Source organism: Leptodactylus fuscus, chromosome 10, assembly GCF_031893055.1.
Source record: "Leptodactylus fuscus isolate aLepFus1 chromosome 10, aLepFus1.hap2, whole genome shotgun sequence".
In the NCBI taxonomy this organism is placed as follows: domain Eukaryota; kingdom Metazoa; phylum Chordata; class Amphibia; order Anura; family Leptodactylidae; genus Leptodactylus; species Leptodactylus fuscus.
In genome coordinates this window covers 7469421-7488739 of record NC_134274.1, presented here as the reverse complement: position 1 = coordinate 7488739, position 19319 = coordinate 7469421, and the positions used below count along the sequence as shown (strand labels likewise).

Genomic DNA, 19319 nt, shown 5'->3' with positions numbered 1-19319 from the left:
TATATTCACATGTATCCTTTCTAATTTTGGCAGATTAACACTTTCCTATCTTAATACATTTTTATGTCGATTATATATATATATATATATATATATATATATATATACGTTCTGTTTTAGTCCACTTCTCCGTTTTATTTGGATTCACTATTTATATATAATATATAAGCTTTGTATCTATATACACACATGGACAAAATTGTTGGTTCCCTCATTTAATGAAAAAAATCCCCACAATGGTCACAGAAATAACTTGAATTTGACAAAAGTGATAATAACCAAAGTACATGCTGACGAGTCACAAAGCTTCTGGGAGAATGTCCTATGGACAGATGAGACAAAAATCACACTTTTTGGAAAGGAACATGAGTTCTATGGTCACAGACGGAAAAGTGAAGCCTATCTTGAAAAGAAGACTGTCCCTACTGTAAAACATGGAGGGGCCTCTGTTATGTTCTGAGGCTGCTTTGCTGCATCCAGCACAGGGTGTCTTGAATCTGTGCAGGGTCCAATGAAATCTCAAGACTATCAAGGGATTCTAGAGAGAAATGTGCTGCTCAGTGTCAGAAAGCTTGGTCTCAGTCATAGGTCAGGGGTCTTGTAACAGGATAATGACCCAAAACACACAAGAATGTCTAAGAGGAAAACATTGAACTATTCTGAAGTGGCTTCTATGAGCCCACACCTAAATCCTATTGAGCATCTTTGGAAGGAGCTGAAACATGTTTTTTTGGAAAAGGCCCCTTCAAACCCGAAACAGCTGGAGCAGTTTGCTCATGAGGAGGTCAAAATACCTGCTGAGAGGGGCAGAAGTCTCATTGACAGTACTGGGAAGCTGGAAGAAAATTAGAGTGGGGGAGGGGATTGGAGAAACTTTTTTACGAGCAACTTTTTTACGAGCTTCATTTTTATGGTATTCACTGTGCAGACAAAATGATATCACCTGTATTCTATGTGTCAGTACGATTCTGGGAATACCAAATTCATATATTTTTATTTACATTTTAACCCCTTAAAAAAAAAAAATCTTTGCAAAAAATTTTTTTTTCTTAGACCTGCCATATTCTGACACCCAGAACTTTTTTTTTTATATTTCTGTGCACAGAGATGCATAGGGCTTCTTTTTGTGCAGAGCCAGATGTACTTTTTTGGGGAACGTCTATTGCTTTGATTTGCACTTTTGTTTTTATTCCCACTATGGAGTTCACCATAAACCATGGGAAAAATATTTTTATAAGTTTGTATAACAGATGTTATCAGACACAGGATACCTAATGTGTATGTGACTTTAAATTTCATATGTATTCTAAGGGAAAGGTGTGATTAAAATTTTTAATTTTTTTTATATACCGTATATACCACAATACTGCAGCAAGGTCCACAGGCCGAGATGGGCGGCTGTATGTCTGAACAGCACACTACCAGTTAAACTGTACAGGCAGTGATGTGGCGCGGCACTCAATGTGAACAGGCTGCAACCAAACCTTGCCAGTTAACTTCACTGGCAAGGAGCGCCTGTATACATCTGACACATCAAGGCTGCCAAGGGTTAACCCTCACCGATGGTCAGCAACAAAAAATGCTCCTGCAACAGCTAGGAGTACAAAGGGAATAGACCATTCAAATAGGCTAACTAAGAGACCAAACCTGCTGTCAGCGCCACAGGCTGGAAAAGATACCACTGCTCTGAGCTTTGGTGTAGGCTGACAGTTCAGGATCTGGCAACCTGCTTGACTACTGGATCCCAGCCCTGAACTACTGTCATTAACAAAGTCCCAGTGAAAGTGTGAGCACCTGGTGGGCGTCGGCTCACACTATATAAAGGGAAGTCCCCGCCCAGCAGGGGTGGTGGCCATGACCTCACCGGTCATGCTCAGTATGGCCAAAATGGGACTTCACCTCTGAGCAGCTCCAAAATGTCCGAGCACGCTCAGTAGGGGGAAAATTGGACTTAGACTCCAGTCGCCTCACTGCATAAGACCGAGGGCGGGAGTTGGGCTGCCCCGCAGGTGGCGCTTTGCGCTGGGATGGATACCTGCGAGACCCGATCCTAACATACGGCAGATATTACGAAGGGGTTATGTATATCTATAATACATAGTATATCATGATATCAGAACTCCTAGGACTATATATCTATAATACATAGTGTATGCAGTGGTGAACCTGGCCTTTCTGCCGCCTGAGGCAGTGGTAACATTACAGTGAGTAACATTTTGTTGTGACTTCCCGGAAACGTCCCTGACTAGTCGCTCACATTTCCCGTCTCTTCCCTCTGGGCCGCCGTGACCACTACTTCCAGCTGAGATTTGTCTCTGTAAAGTTTGCAACACAGACATCTTTGAATCCTCACTTCTCCAGGCACCCGACCCATATTGTCCTCACCTACACAACGCCCCTTAAAGAGGACCTACCATTGTACAAGGACATTATTAGAATGTATATATAGTCCTAGGAGCCCTGACAGTGTGCTCACACTTTCACTGGGACTTTGTTAATGACAGTAGTTCAGTCTATGTATTATAGATATATATAGTCCTAGGAGCCCTGACAGTGTCATACACTATGTATTATAGATATATATAGTCCTAGGAGTCCTGACAGTGTCATACACTATGTATTATAGGTGTATATAGTCCTAGGAGTCCTGACAGTGTCATACACTATGTATTATAGATATATAGTCCTAGGAGCCCTGACAGTGTCATACACTATGTATTATAGATATATAGTCCTAGGAGCCCTGATAGTGTCATACACTATGTATTATAGATATATAGTCCTAGGAGCCCTGACAGTGTCATACACTATGTATTATAGATATATATAGTCCTAGGAGCCCTGACAGTATCATACACTATGTATTATAGGTGTATATAGTCCTAGGTGCCCTGACAGTGTCATACACTATGTATTATAGATATATATATATAGTCCTAGGAGTCCTGACAGTGTCATACACTATGTATTATAGATATATATAGTCCTAGGAGCCCTGACAGTGTCATACACTATGTATTATAGATATATATAGTCCTAGGAGCCCTGACAGTGTCATACACTATGTATTATAGATATATATAGTCCTAGGAGCCCTGACAGTGTCATACACTATGTATTATAGATATATATATATAGTCCTAGGAGTCCTGACAGTGTCATACACTATGTATTATAGATATATATAGTCCTAGGAGTCCTGACAGTGTCATACACTATGTATTATAGATATATATAGTCCTAGGAGCCCTGACAGTGTCATACACTATGTATTATAGATATATATATAGTCCTAGGAGTCCTGACAGTGTCATACACTATGTATTACAGATATATATAGTCCTAGGAGCCCTGACAGTGTCATACACTATGTATTATAGATATATATAGTCCTAGGAGCCCTGACAGTGTCATACACTATGTATTATAGATATATATAGTCCTAGGAGTCCTGACAGTGTCATACACTATGTATTATAGATAGATATATAGTCCTAGGAGTCCTGACAGTGTCATATACTATGTATTATAGATATATATAGTCCTAGGAGTCCTGACAGTGTCATACACTATGTATTATAGGTGTATATAGTCCTAGGAGTCCTGACAGTGTCATACACTATGTATTATAGGTGTATATAGTCCTAGGAGTCCTGACAGTGTCATACACTATGTATTATAGATATATAGTCCTAGGAGCCCTGACAGTGTCATACACTATGTATTATAGATATATAGTCCTAGGAGCCCTGACAGTGTCATACACTATGTATTATAGATATATATAGTCCTAGGAGCCCTGACAGTGTCATACACTATGTATTATAGGTGTATATAGTCCTAGGAATCCTGACAGTGTCATACACTATGTATTATAGATATATATAGTCCTAGGAGTCCTGACAGTGTCATACACTATGTATTATAGGTGTATATAGTCCTAGGAGTCCTGACAGTGTCATACACTATGTATTATAGATATATAGTCCTAGGAGCCCTGACAGTGTCATACACTATGTATTATAGATATATAGTCCTAGGAGCCCTGATAGTGTCATACACTATGTATTATAGATATATAGTCCTAGGAGCCCTGACAGTGTCATACACTATGTATTATAGATATATATAGTCCTAGGAGCCCTGACAGTATCATACACTATATATTATAGGTGTATATAGTCCTAGGTGCCCTGACAGTGTCATACACTATGTATTATAGATATATATATATATATATATATATATATATATATATATATATATAGTCCTAGGAGCCCTGACAGTGTCATACACTATGTATTATAGGTGTATATAGTCCTAGGAGTCCTGACAGTGTCATACACTATGTATTATAGATATATATATATATATATAGTCCTAGGAGTCCTGACAGTGTCATACACTATGTATTATAGATATATATAGTCCTAGGAGTCCTGACAGTGTCATACACTAGGTATTATAGATATATATATAGTCCTAGGAGTCCTGACAGTGTCATACACTATGTATTATAGATATATAGTCCTAGGAGCCCTGACAGTGTCATACACTATGTATTATAGATATATAGTCCTAGGAGCCCTGACAGTGTCATACACTATGTATTATAGATATATATATAGTCCTAGGAGCCCTGACAGTGTCATACACTATGTATTATAGGTGTATATAGTCCTAGGAATCCTGACAGTGTCATACACTATGTATTATAGATATATATAGTCCTAGGAGTCCTGACAGTGTCATACACTATGTATTATAGGTGTATATAGTTCTAGGAGTCCTGACAGTGTCATACACTATGTATTATAGATATATAGTCCTAGGAGCCCTGACAGTGTCATACACTATGTATTATAGATATATAGTCCTAGGAGCCCTGATAGTGTCATACACTATGTATTATAGATATATAGTCCTAGGAGCCCTGACAGTGTCATATACTATGTATTATAGATATATATAGTCCTAGGAGCCCTGACAGTGTCATGCACTATGTATTATAGGTGTATATAGTCCTAGGAATCCTGACAGTGTCATACACTATGTGTTATAGATATATAGTCCTAGGAGCCCTGACAGTGTCATACACTATGTATTATAGATATATATAGTCCTAGGAGTCCTGACAGTGTCATACACTAGGTATTATAGATATATATATATAGTCCTAGGAGTCCTGACAGTGTCATACACTATGTATTATAGATATATATAGTCCTAGGAGTCCTGACAGTGTCATACACTATGTATTATAGATTTATATAGTCCTAGGAGCCCTGACAGTGTCATACACTATGTATTATAGATATATAGTCCTAGGAGTCCTGACAGTGTCATACACTATGTATTATAGATATATATAGTCCTAGGAGCCCTGACACTGTCATACACTATGTATTATAGATATATAGTCCTAGGAGTCCTGACAGTGTCATACACTGTGTATTTTATATATATATATATATATACACTAGAGGGAGGACCCGGCTTCGCACGGGTATATTACATTTTATGTTTGTGTAGTGGCCCCATTAGAATTGTCCAGTTTTGCACTGGTGTATTTTGTATGTGGTTTGTGTGTATGTCCATAAGCGTCATGTGATTGTGTGGATCTCATTTTGGATGTCAGTGAAAAACCTGTGATCAGTTGTTATGGATACCTGGAGTAAAGCTGTATCTAATCCTTCCCCGTGTAGTACTGTGTTTAGATGCAAGTATCTAATCCTTGTTGGTGTGGTACTGTGTGCAGATGCACATATCTAATCCTCCCCTGTGTGGCATTGTGTGAAGAGGCACGTATCTAATCCTCCGGTAATTGAAACTGTGTGCAGACGTGCATATCTAATGACTCTGGCGTGCGGTACTGTGTGCAGATGCGCGTATCTAATACTCTGGCATGTGGTACTGTGTGCAGATGCACGTATCTAATCCTCCCCTGTGTGGTATTGTGTGAAGAGGCGCGTATCTAATCCTACGGCATGTGGTACTGTGTGCAGACGTGCGTATCTAATCCTACGGAATTTTGTACTGTGTGCAGACACGCTTATCTAATTCTCTGGTGTGTGGTACTGTGTGCAGACGCACGTATTTAATCCTCCCCTGTGTGGTATTGTGTGAAGGGGCGCGTATCTAATCCTACGGCGTGTTGAACTGTGTGTAGACGCATGTATCTAATCCTACGGCATGTGGTACTGTGTGCAGACACGTGTATCTAATCCTACGGCATGTGGTACTGTGTGTAGACGCGTGTATCTAATCCTACGGCATGTGGTACTGTGTGCAGACGCGTGTATCTAATCCTACGGCATGTGGTACTGTGTGCAGATGCGTGTATCTAATCCTATGGCGTGTACAACTGTGTGAAGACACGTGTATCTAATCCTCCCCTGTGTGGTATTGTGTGAAGAGGCGCGTATCTAATCCTACGGCGTGTGGAACTGTGTGTAGAGGCGTGTATCCAATCCCCCGGCATGTGGTACTGTGTGCAGATGCGCATATCTAATCCTATGGCATGTGGTACTGTGTGTAGACGCGCGTATCTAATCCTCCCCCGTGTGGTACTGTGTGTAAACACGCGTATCTAATCCTCCCCCGTGTGATACTGTGTGCTGAGACGCGTATCTAATTCTCTGGCTTGTGGTACTGTGTGCAGAGACATGTATCTAATACTCCAAAGTGTGGTACTGTGTGCACACACACGTATCTAATCCTCCCCTGTGTGGTATTGTGTGAAGAGGCGCGTATCTAATCCTTTGGCGTGTGGAACTATGTGTAGACGCGCGTATCTAATCCTACTGCATGTGGTACTGTGTGCAGACGCGTGTATCTAATCCTATGGCGTGTACAACTGTGTGCAGACGTGCGCATCTAGTCCTCTGGAATGTGGAACTGTGTGTAGACGCGTGTATCTAATCCTACGGCATGTGGAACCGTGTGCAGACGCGTGTATCAAATCCTTCAGTGTGTGGAACTGTGTGCAGAAATGCGTATTTAATCCTCTGGTGTGTGGGACTGTGTGGAGACCCGTGTATCTAATCCTCTGGCGTGTGATACTGTGTGTTGATCTGTGTATCTAATCCTCTGGAGTGTGGAACTGTGTGTAGACGCATGTATCTAATCCTTCGGCATGTGGAACCGTGTGCAGGTGCGCGTATCTAATCCTATGGCATGTGGTACTGTGTGCAGAAGTGCGTATTTAATCCTCTGGTGTGTGGGACTGTGTGCAGACCCGTGTATCTAATCCTATGGTGTGTACAACTGTGTGAAGACACGTGTATCTAATCCTCCCCTTTATGGTATTGTGTGAAGAGGCGCGTATCTAATCCTACGGCGTGTGGAACTGTGTGTAGACATGCGTATCCAATCCCCCGGCATGTGGTACTGTGTGCAGATGTGCGTATCTAATCCTATGGCATGTGGTACTGTGTGTAGATGCGCATATCTAATCCTCCCCCGTGTGATACTGTGTGCTGAGATGCGTATCTAATTCTCTGGCTTGTGGTACTGTGTGCACACACACGTATCTAATCCTCCCCTGTGTGGTATTGTGCGAAGAGGCGTGTATCTAATCCTTCGCCGTGAGAAACTTTGTGTAGACGCACGTATCTAATCCTACTGCATGTGGTACTGTGTGCAGACGCGTGTATCTAATCCTATGGCGTGTACAACTGTGTGCAGACACACGTATCTAATCTTCTGGAGTGTGGAACTGTGTGTAGACGCGTGTATCTAATTCTACGGCATGTGGTACTGTGTGTAGATGCGCGTATCTAATCCTATGGCATGTGGTACTGTGTGCAGACACGTGTATCTAATCCTATGGTGTGTACAACTGTGTGAAGACACGTGTATCTAATCCTCCCCTGTGTGGTATTGTGTGAAGAGGCGCGTATCTAATCCTACGGCGTGTGGAACTGTGTGTAGACGCGTGTATCCAATCCCCCGGCATGTGGTACTGTGTGCAGATGCGCGTATCTAATCCCATGGCATGTGGTACTGTGTGTAGATGCGCGTATCTAATCCTCCCCGTGTGGTACTGTGTGCAGACGTGCATATCTAATCCTTTGGCGTGTGGAACTATGTGTAGACGCGCGTATCTAATCCTATGACATGTACAACTGTGTGCAGATGCGCGTATCTAATCCTCTGGAATGTGGAACTGTGTGCAGACGCGCATATCTAATCCTCTGGAATGTGGAACTGTGTGCAGACGCGTGTATCTAATCCTATGGCGTGTACAAATGTGTGCAGACGCACGTATCTAATCCTCTGGAGTGTGGAACTGTGTGTAGACGCCTGTATCTAATCCTTCGGCATGTGAAACCGTGTGCAGATGCACGTATCAAATCCTTCAGTGTGTGGAACTGTGTGCAGAAGTGCGTATTTAATCCTCTGGTGTGTGGGACTGTGTGCAGACCCGTGTATCTAATCCTCTGGCATGTGATACTGTGTGCTGATCTGTGTATCTAATCCTCTGATGCGTGTATCTCAGTTTGGATATCAGTGTTGTATTGTGCATGTGGAGTGACCGTGTGTATGGCAGCTGGAATATGAGTGAAAGACTTGCAGGTTTGTATTGGCTAAGGGGGGGGGGGGGCACTGTGTTTGGAATGCTGTATCTCAGCAACGGTATGTCCGAGCGAGTTGGAGTCTCGTCTTAAATCTTCCCTGATATCAGAAGTATCTCTGTACCAAATTTGGTGAAGATCGATCCAGTCGTTTGGTTCGCATTAGAGTACAGACAGACGGACAGACAGACAGACAGACAAGAATTCATTTTTATAAGATATATATATATATATATATATATATATGTATATATATACAGTATATATATATATATATATATATATATATATATATATGTATATATATACAGTATATATATATATATATATATATATATATATATATATATATATATATATATAGTCCTAGGAGTCCTGACAGTGTCATACACTGTGTATTATAGATAGGTTCTACCCAACTCTCCAAAATATTTAAGAAATGAGACTTGAAATGACTTATGCCATTGCTATATTCCCAGTCACCCACCACATTAACCCTTTTCCAACAGCCACCGTAATAGTATGGCAGATGCCGGGTTTTTTTTAAAGATGGCTGCCACTCTTCTGCATCATAGAAGCAATAGCAACTGGGTCTTCGCTATATTTTACAGCGGAGACCCAGAGCTAATGCCCATGATCAGAGATAACTCTGATCACAGGCATTGCAGTTAAAGATTCCCCCCAAAGTCAAAAAATATCTTCTGGGCCCGGTCCCCACCAGTCCTGTACCTTAATTCTAGCAGGCAGATTGTGGGAGCCGACCTGTTTGTCTGACAGCTGGAAGCCTTATGAAGGCTCACCTATAGCTATTGAGACTGATCTGTAAATACTTAAAAAAAAAAAAAAAAAACACAACCTAAAAATCACCCCCCTTTCTGTGTATACATATGAAAGTAAAAAATCACCTGTGAAACACCTACACATTAGGTATCCATTTGTGTAAAAACACCCGCTCTACAAACTTATAAAAATATTTTGCCCGTATAGTAAACACCCGTGAGGGGAAAAAAATCAGAAGTGCCAAACTTCCATTTTTTCCATTGTTTCGCTTCTGACCAAAGCCATAGACCTTCCCCACCATGGTATAACTAAAAAGTACACCTGGTCCTGCAAAGAAAGACGCCCTATACATCCCCGTACACTGAAATCTAGAAAAAAGTTAAGGGTGTCCGAATATGGCAACGTTTAGAAAATAATTTTTTTGCAAAGTTTTAGATTTTTGTAAATAAATATTTTTGTAAATAAAACCATATACATTTGGTATCCTCGGAATCGTACAGAAACATAGAATACAGGGGACCGGTCATTTTGGCTGCACAGTGAACGCTGCAAAAACGAAACCCATAAAAAAGTGGCACAAATGCAGTTATTCTCCAATTCCACCTCATTTTTTTTCCAGCTTCCCATTACATTGTACAGAATAATAAATGATACCATCATGAAGAACAATTTGTCCCACAAACATTAAGCCCTCTTATGGCTCTAGTAATAGAAATGTAAAAAGTTATGGGGTTTGCAAGGTGGGGAGCGAAAACCAAAATTAAAAAATGTCACCGGCGGGAAGGGGTTAAAGGGTTCCTATCACTGGATACCCTTTTTTTCTCGATAACATGTAGGAATAGCCTTAAGATGTCTTGTCCGCGGCACCATTCAGTAGAAATCTGGGTTTTCTTTGGTATGCAAATGAGTTGTCTCGCAGCACTGGGGGCGTCCACAATGCTGCGAGAGAACTCTCCAGCGACATCTCCATCTTCTTCAGGAACGGCCTCTCGCTGCATCTTCTTCTATCCTGGATTTCAATCGTCTAGACCTCGGGCAGAGCAGACTGCACATGTCCGGGCCACAAGACAATGGTCGCTTACACCAGCTTACTGTGTTATCGGCCATTATCTTGTGACCCAGGCATGTACAGTCGGCTCTGCCCAAGGGCTAGAAGTTTGAAACCCAGGATGGAAGAAGACAGAGGGAAAGGATGTTCATGAAGAAGATGGAGGCGGCCCTGGAGAGTTCTCTGGCAGCATTGGGGACACCTCCAGTGCTGTTTGAGTGCTGGGGACCGCCCCCAGTGCTGCGAGATAACTCAATTGCATATTGAAGAATTTCTACCGAACAGCGGCGCGGAGAAGACATCTAAAGGTAGGAGAAGAATAGCCTTTCTTAGACAGAAAAAAGGGTGTCCAATGATAGGATCCCTTTAAAATACCCTTATTCAGGACCTTATTCAGACACTGTCTGAAAACTGTTTCTTTATAGATTCTACTGAGTTTTCTTTTGAAACATTTAAAGTCATTAAAATCCTGTGGTCAGTCGTCTCGCTGCATGTAAAGGGGTCACTAGTTCTATATGACATTTGCAACGTAATCTTCTCCTATACAGACACAGGAAGGGGCAGACGTTCTTACTGCCAACCTATAGACCACAGTGACTATGAGAAGGCGAGAACATTATATAACAGACATAGCACTGACTGCTGGAGACATGGAGACGCCGGGTAAGAGACAACGGCCAAATAAATAGCTAAAGAATTTGATCACATAAGATAGTCTATAGATAGATAGACTTTATATATTTTAATTTAAAGGGATTCTACCACTAAACCAACATTTTTTCTATTTACCACGTCGGAATAGCCTTAAGAAAGGCTATTCGTCTCTTACGAATCTTCGCAGTGCCGTTCTTTAGAAATACCAGTTTTAACCGGTATGCAAATGAGTTCTCCACAGCAATGAGGGCGGGCCCCAGTGCTCAAACGGCAATGGGGGCGTCCCCACTGCTGCCCGAGAGCTTACTCCAGCGATGCCTCCATCTTCAGCTGCAACCGCCTCTTCTGTCTTCCGTCTCGGTTCAACCTCCGATGCCTGCGCAGTACGGTCCTGTATTGAACTACAAGAGCAAGAGCGGCCTCCCAAAAATGGCCACCGGCCGGCATGCGCAGTCAGCTCTACTGTACTTGTGTCTCACTGGTAGAGCCGACGGCGCAGGCGTCGGAGTTGATCCAGACGGAAGACGACGAGAGAGGGGGAGGATGCTGCTGAAGATGGAGGCGTCGCTGGAGACAGTTCTCTGGCAGCAATGGGGACATCCCCATTGGCGTTTGAGCTCTGGGGCCCGCCCTCATTGCTGCGGAGAACTCATTTGCATACCGGTTAAAACCAATATTTCTAAGGAACGGCACCGCAGAGACCACGTCTAAAGGTAAGAGACAAATAGCCCTTCTTAAGGCTATTCCGACGTGGTAATAAGAAAAAATGTTAGTTTGGTGGTAGAATCCCTTTTAAGGCTGTATTCACACAGAGTAACGCCAGGCGTTTTTTGTGTGCTTTTTGCACATAGCGCCACGTTTAAAAAATTTCTCATGGTTTACATAATAAAGCATTGCTAAAGGAAATACAATTTTTTTCTGATTTCTTCCTTAGATTATATTTTAATTTAACTTTGTATTGAATATTGTATCCATTAAGTGACCTGACCATTACAGCATATATTATCCATTAGTGGGCATTCATAGACCCCTGGCCGCCATAGAAACATTGTAGCGATGTCTGGAGGTGACAGGCTATGTCAATGTTTTTAGGTGCTGATCTTCTTAGGAAATAGCCAGAAACAAAGGTATCCATGCTCCACCTTTTGAAGCAAAGTGTCAAGTTCATTGAAGAGGGTCATTGAAGGGGTCTTGACCTCCTTCTCATTTAAGTGACTAGGACTGAATTGCTAAACCAGATGGTGCACTATTGTGTTGTACATGTGGCTGTATGCTTGACTTAATGCACTTGTTTACAATAGGTGGGATCTTAATAATTGGGGGGGTCACATACTTTTAGACATATAATGTCCAGTTGGTTTATAAAACCTTTAAGTCCAACCCCAAACACCAAGGATTTCATAATAATGGAGTCGTATTCTTTATCTGCCCAGATAAGCAGAAGACCTGGAGACCTTCCTGGAAATTTGTGGTCATTGCCGTCCTCTTAGGGGTGAATATTATTCTCATCCGCATTATTGGAGCACTTGGTGAGTAGAGTATAGAACCTGAGCCTGGCCATTATCTCACATATCAGCGCCTTGTATACATGGGATAATACACAGGCTCTTATAGTGTAACAGTCTTGGTAATATTAGTCTTGCACATATTTTTCGCCCCATTTATTTTCGTTAGTTTTCAGGAACTCTCATAGGCCTTGCATCCGCCACCAGTCTGTTTTGTCTTAGAATAAAAATTCTTTGTGTTTTTTTAGTTTATAGGAGGGGAGATGGTGGACGTTCACTTTCAGAAGATGAGTCCTTTGTGAACAGAACACAAAGAGAGGACACCGAGCTCACTAAGTGCAGTATTAGGAGTGGTAAGTGAATTTGAAAACAAGCAAATGTTGACAAAGACCAGGCAGCCTCTCACCTTGCAGGGTTGTGAACAGTCACAACACTTAGGAAGCGTATTAAGGTGAGAGTGGCAGCAGTTCAATTTGTCACCGGAGGACCGAGAGAGTCGTGGACAGGAGTACAGGACCAGGGGTCCATTGTGGAAGAACCACACTGTCTGGTGTATAGAAGAGGATGGTAGACCAAGATCCAAACTTGAATAATTTATTGAATAAAATACAGTACAGCACACAGCACGACGCATTTCGGGACTCACAATGGCCCTTTCCCAAGTTCATAAAGAAGGCATAGTTGCAGTGTGACTGTCAGCAACACAAGTACGGACACTGCGGGAGATTTACTTTATTCGTGTTCCTTACGTGGCTTCTAGCTGTTAAGTTGTACAACCAAACCTAAAGATCTAGAAGAGGAACCCTAAAGGGGACCGCTGAACTCTTCACTAAAAGTTTCCTCAGTCAGGTTTGAATAGTATTGCTCTGCCCTGAGTCCAAATGACTGAATTATCTGCATCACTTACTCAGCTGCAGCAAGGACAGGTGCCGGAGGACTCTGCTGACAGTCACACTGCAACTATGTTCCTCTTTTTGCACTTGGGAAAGGGCCATTGTGAGGCCCGAAACGCGTCGTGCTGTGTGCTGTACTGTATTTTATTCAATAAATGATTCAAGTTTGGATCTTGGTCTACCATCCTCTTCTATACACCAGACAGCGCGGTTCTTCTGCAACGGACACCTGGTCCTGTACTCCTGTCCACTCCTCTGGGAATAAGACTGCCATGTCTACTGGTGAGTATAAAGACCTCCGGCATCTTCTCCCCCTCTGATCTTTGCCTTATACAGTCACTTTCATTGTAACACCTTAAGATACTTCATTTTCTGTAACATCTTCAGCTTCTCTTTTTTATTCCCATACAGATGAAGAGAAATATAGGAATGAGTTATATAAGGATCTCTGCCAGAACAAGACTGACAGTCCTTCAGGTGAGAGAGTAATTGTATCCATGTCCGATCATCTCATATAGTAACATTACATTAGAACCGTTGGGGCCGGATATGTTTTATTACAGTACTGCTGCCACCAATGTGTCATAGGGATAATGGGATCAATGCTGATATTACTCGCGGTGGTCCCCCTATCACAGAAGAACCGACCATCACTAAACCCAAATGGCCAAGGCTCTAATGAAGATTGATTTTTTTCTAATTACCACCACCAATGTTTTATTTTCCCCTGTACTGTGTCACAATGGCTAATAGCAGCCACAGCTCTGCTATAATGTTATACAGTGTCTGATACTCCCACTATAGGCCACAGGAATGTGAGCAAGAAGAGAGCAAGGCTGATGGTGCTGCCTGGCAGTTCATTAGAATTGATGGGCAGCACCTGCTAAGACATTTGTTGTGTTGCTGGTGTGAAATATTAAACCAGAAAAGAGTTACAAGTTATGTTATGATATATCTGTAACCATATTGGTATCTATATCCGTAGTACCATGGTCTTTGCATTATTTTCAATCAATTCACTTAAATTACTTTCCTGGCCGTATGGACACACTAGTTAAAATATAAGTTTGGGGATTTGCTGAGCACTTTATATGTTGTACTTTTAGGATGTCTTCTGTGTCCCCCTCATTGGCTTCTATATGGAGATGACTGCTATTACTACTCAGATGTATCAGACAGAACCTGGGACCAGAGTCGGGATCATTGTAAGATGATGGGAGCGGATCTGGTGACCATAAAGGATAAGGAACAGCAGGTATGATATGTCTTTGTGTCCTTAGAGAATGGGGTGTATTGTATATGCTGGCATACAGGGAAACTCTGACCTGCCCCAAATCTAGGGTTCCTTTTCAGATCGTACCTATTCATTCGAACTGCAATGGGGCTTCTGCTTGTTTGGCACAGTTTAGGACGTCCTTGAGCAACAATATAAATCTACAGTTCATGGCGGCAAAGGTCACCGTTCCTGGCTCAGGATCTGGATAATCCTTTAAAGGGATCCTATCATTCAATCACTTTTTTTCTCCCTAACACGTTGGAATAGCCTTAAGAAAGGCTGCTATTCTCCTACCTTTGGTTGTCTTCTCCGTGCCACCGTTCGCCTAAAATCCCGTTTTTTCTCGGTATTTAAATGGGTTCTTTCGCAGCACTGGGGGAGTCCCCAATGCCGTCAGAGAACTCTCCAGCGCCGCCTCAGTCTTCTTCTGGAACGAAGTCTTCACCACGTCTTCTTCCGGTGGCGGCTTGTAACTTCTAGGCCTCGGGCCTAGGGCAAGCCGACTGCGCATGCCCGCTGGCCATGAGAAAATGGCCACTTAGAATACAGATCTCTGGCAGCATTGGGGATGCCCCCAGGGCTGTCTGAGCACTGGGGCCCGCCTCCAGTGCTGCGAAAGAACTCATTTACATACCGACAAGAACCAGGATTTTAGGCGAACGGTGGAGTGGAGAAGACAACGAAAGGTAGGAGAAGAATAACCTTTCTTAAGGCTATTCCAACGTGTTAGGGAGAAAAAAAAGTGATTGAATGATAGGATCCCTTTAATTAGGATTTAGCTCAAGACAAGGAATTTCTTGCAAAAGTGATCTGCAGCGCGAGATATATTTCATCTCATCTCTATATCATCCTGAAGTTCTGCCAAAAAAATATATACAAAAAACCTCAGGAAATAGTTTTTTTTTTCTTCTTCTTCTAGGAGTTTATACTGAGCACTCTAAGACAGGGTAAAGAAATCGCATATTGGATAGGACTTCACTGCGATGGAGATGACTGGAGATGGGCGGATGGAGAACCTTATAACAGCAGCTTGTAAGTGACTTACTGATACTAGCACACACTGGTCATTACTCTGGCTGTGAATACGTCTCCGCTGGGGTTGAGTGATTGGGACTGGGAAAGACCAGATTCCGATCGGCGATCGAGCAAATTTCATGATCGGCATCGACTGGAAAATGATCGGAAATCAGATTTTAAAATCGATCCTGAAATCTCAAGATCGACACAACCCTAGTCTCTGCCTGTAAAATCTTTGCTGTGTGTGTACGAGTGTTATCCTCATATCACCACTAGGGGTGACCGACCATTGTATCCAATGGCTCCCCACATCATCACACCAGTAGTTGGCCATTGTGTTACTTGAAGAACTCACCACAAGACCTCTATGTTTAGATGAAAGATCCATTTTGTTTCCCTTTGTTGCAAGAGATGATCCCAGTCGCCTTCTCTTTTGGCAAAGTGGAGCTTTTTAGAACAGTTGGGGCATTAGCGGCCCATTTTTCCTTAGGTCAGATGACTATATAATGTTGGACTTACAATGACTTGTCATCTCTTCCCTTGTTACTCAGGTTCCAGCTAAAGACACATTCATCAGGACATTGTGTATCAATGAATAAATACGGTTATTATCAAGTGTCCTGCAAGTTTACAAGCAGATGGATATGTGTAAAGAAAGCCCTGAAGATCTGACCCGTTATTATTACTTTATATGTGGACATGTGATTAATAATTGCTTCATGTTATATTATTGTGTAATGTAAAACCAATATTATGGTCACCAAGGAATTATAGCTTGCCATATTCACTAATAATATTGGCAATTGAGGCTATTTCAGATTGCCCAGACTGCATCAAACATGTAAAAGTTTAGAAAATCCCACATAAAATACAAAAACTTACAGCTTATGGGTTTCAGATTTGTTTTGTGATAATTATTTATAGTAGCATATATGAGTACTTATGCAAATTGTACCAAAATTCTCAAAGTGACCTATGTACAACTCACTAGACATGTTAGACACTTTCCTCTTTCTTATGCCATATTTATGCAACGCTTTAGAAGAGCTTCTCCAAAACCAAGGCGCCGCTTGTAGATTCAACACTTATTGATAGCAGAGCCACATGTGGCCCTTTTGGAAACAGATATTGGATTACAGTGCAAAGTAGGCCGTAAATTTGGTTTCAAAGTGGTGCAAGCCAAGGACATGACCACCATACAAGCAGAAAGGAACCAGTTTCCAAATTACATCTCCAGCAGGTTTTGGAAACTGTGTGGAAAATCAGTGATAATTTAGTTGGCGTATAGTACCTTCTATACATCAATTTCCTGGATGACTCCAGGTGATCAATGCAATGAGATACCCTGGAAGGTAAAGAGAAAACCTCAGTCCATTGAGCGTCAGTGAATATCTGGCTGAGGTCGGATTCCCATTTGGACCTAAATCCAAGTCGTGGCAGGGTAGAGTGATCGCCAATGACTTTATAAGCATAAGAAATACCCTTGGTTGTTCTAGAAGAGTTATAAAAGTACAAGGCAAATGGAAAATTAGGGGGATTGCAACACTCAGGAGGGCAAGGAATAATGTCATGGGTAGTATGTGGCCTGCTTGTAGAATGACCCTCGATCCCAAATGTGCCCAAAGCCTTTTGATGTCCCCGACTACCCGCCCACACGTGGTACCTGACAATGACAACCAGGTCTCGGGGGTAGTCGTTGCTCTTTTACTAGCAGGACGAGGTAATACAAATGTAGAGATGATACAATAATTCTTCCCATACAATACTGTGATTCCTGCAGGTAGTGTCCAGTTAAGCAGGTGATGGAGAATGGAGCAAAAATACTTTGGGCTTGGATAACTAGTACTTGCTTGAGTAGTTTAACTTGGATATACTTGTAAGGAAGGCCTGTATCCAGGGGGTTAGTCCTCAGCAAACTGGGTACACGTATGTAGAAGAGGAAACAGGGGTGCTGACAGCGGGAGACCCTCATGTTCCGTCAGACTAGCTATGGCCTTATCTAATATATCTTTGTCCCAAAGTCTTACTTGTATAGAGATACGTGCGGAGATCTCAGATGTATGGATAACAGGTCGGTATACTTTAGTACTTGAAGACTTGGGACTTCAGAGGAAAACACTGAGGAAAAACTGGAGCACAGAGAAAAAATATGTCCATCTCTGCCCCACATGTACAGATCTCTGCCAACACACCTATCAACAGGGTTTCCAACCCTCTACAGAAAGGGCTGTAGCTCAACTCCTCCTCCTGGTCACCTGATCATACTGGACACTCCTTCACATTAACACAGTAGGATGATGATTATTATTATTATTATTATTGTTTATTTATATAGCACCATTAATTCCATGGTGCTTTACATTTGGGGGTTACATACAATACACAAAATATACAGGTACATATCATACTAACAGTGATCGGCTGGCACAGTGGGGTAGAGGGCCCTGCCCGCGAGGGCTTACAACCTATGAGGGAAGGGGGGTAGAGACAGAAGGAGAGGGGGAGACTGTACAGATGGCAGTGCGGTGATAGTGTTATTGGAATTTGTAGGCCTTCCTGAATAGGGGAGTCTTCAGGGCCTTCTTGAATCCTGTGATTGTTGGGGTCAGTCTTATGTGTCGTGGTAAGGAGTTCCAGAGTATGGGGGATGCACGGGAGAAGTCTTGGAGATGGTTGTGTGAGGAACGGATGAGGGCAGAGCAGAGTAGGAGGTCGTTGGAGGATCTGAGGTTACGTGTGGGCAGGTAGCGGGAGATGAGGTCAGAGATATATGGAGGGGACAGGTGAGGTCAGAGATATGGAGGGGACAGGTTGTGGATGGCTTTGTATGCTAGCGTTAGTAGCTTGAACTCAATTCGCTGGGCTATGGGTAACCAGTGGAGGGACTGGCAGAGGGGAGCAGCTGATGAAGATCGGGGGGTGAGGTGGATTAAGCGAGCAGCGCAGTTTAAGGTGGACTGGAGGGGGGCGGGGGTGTTAGCTGGGAGTCCATGCAGAAGGGTGTTGCAGTAGTCTAAGCGGGAGATTATGAGGGCCTGGACGAGCATCTTGGTAGTTTCTGGGGTGAGGAAGGATTGGATTCGGTGGATGTTTTTGAGCTGGAGGCGACAAGAGGTGTTGAGGGTTTGAATATGTCGTTTGAAGGATAAGTCGGAGTCCAGGGTTACCCCAAGGCATTGGGCCTGTGGGACAGGGGTAAGTGGGGTTCCATTAACTTTGATAGATGGGTCAGGTGGAGGGGCCATACAGGATGGGCTGAAGATGACCCAACCACAGACATAAATTATAATGGAAAGTATATGCAGGTGCAGTTCACCAAACATCCACAAGATGGAGAATTCATAGACCCCTGCTGTGTGCTGGCTCTTGTGAAATAAATATATGTATTAAATATATAGGAAGGAATGGGAGATACCTCTTTACCTCATATGTAAATGTCCATAACATCTCGGTCTGCAAGGACTATTACAGGGAATGGGCCAAGTAGCATCAGGACGTTACAGGGACATTCCTCTTGCAGGAAGTGATGAATTTGTAAGTATTTATAGAAGCCATGTTTGGGGACTTGGA

At 42.6% G+C, this 19319-nt stretch overlaps 2 protein-coding genes across 2 annotated transcripts in view; one reads left to right on the top strand and one right to left on the bottom strand.

Annotated features, from left to right (window-relative positions):
* Positions 1-19319, bottom strand: part of LOC142219302 (C-type lectin domain family 2 member A-like) — a 121851-nt gene that overhangs the window by 88263 nt on the left and 14269 nt on the right. The gene's annotated exons all lie outside the window — the stretch shown is intronic.
* Positions 11055-16421, top strand: LOC142183130 (C-type lectin domain family 7 member A-like). The gene is made up of 7 exons (XM_075258076.1): positions 11055-11067; positions 12492-12587; positions 12812-12916; positions 13868-13933; positions 14563-14711; positions 15652-15764; positions 16301-16421. The coding sequence occupies exons 1-7, from the start codon at positions 11055-11057 to the stop codon at positions 16419-16421; spliced, it is 663 nt and encodes a 220-aa protein (XP_075114177.1).

Excerpts from the sequence above, each read along its gene's own strand:
- LOC142183130 (XM_075258076.1), top strand. Across the intron at positions 12,917-13,867 it reads TAAGTGCAGTATTAGGAGTG|ATGAAGAGAAATATAGGAAT; the intron begins GTAAGTGAATTT and ends ATTCCCATACAG. Across the intron at positions 15,765-16,300 it reads GAACCTTATAACAGCAGCTT|GTTCCAGCTAAAGACACATT; the intron begins GTAAGTGACTTA and ends CTTGTTACTCAG.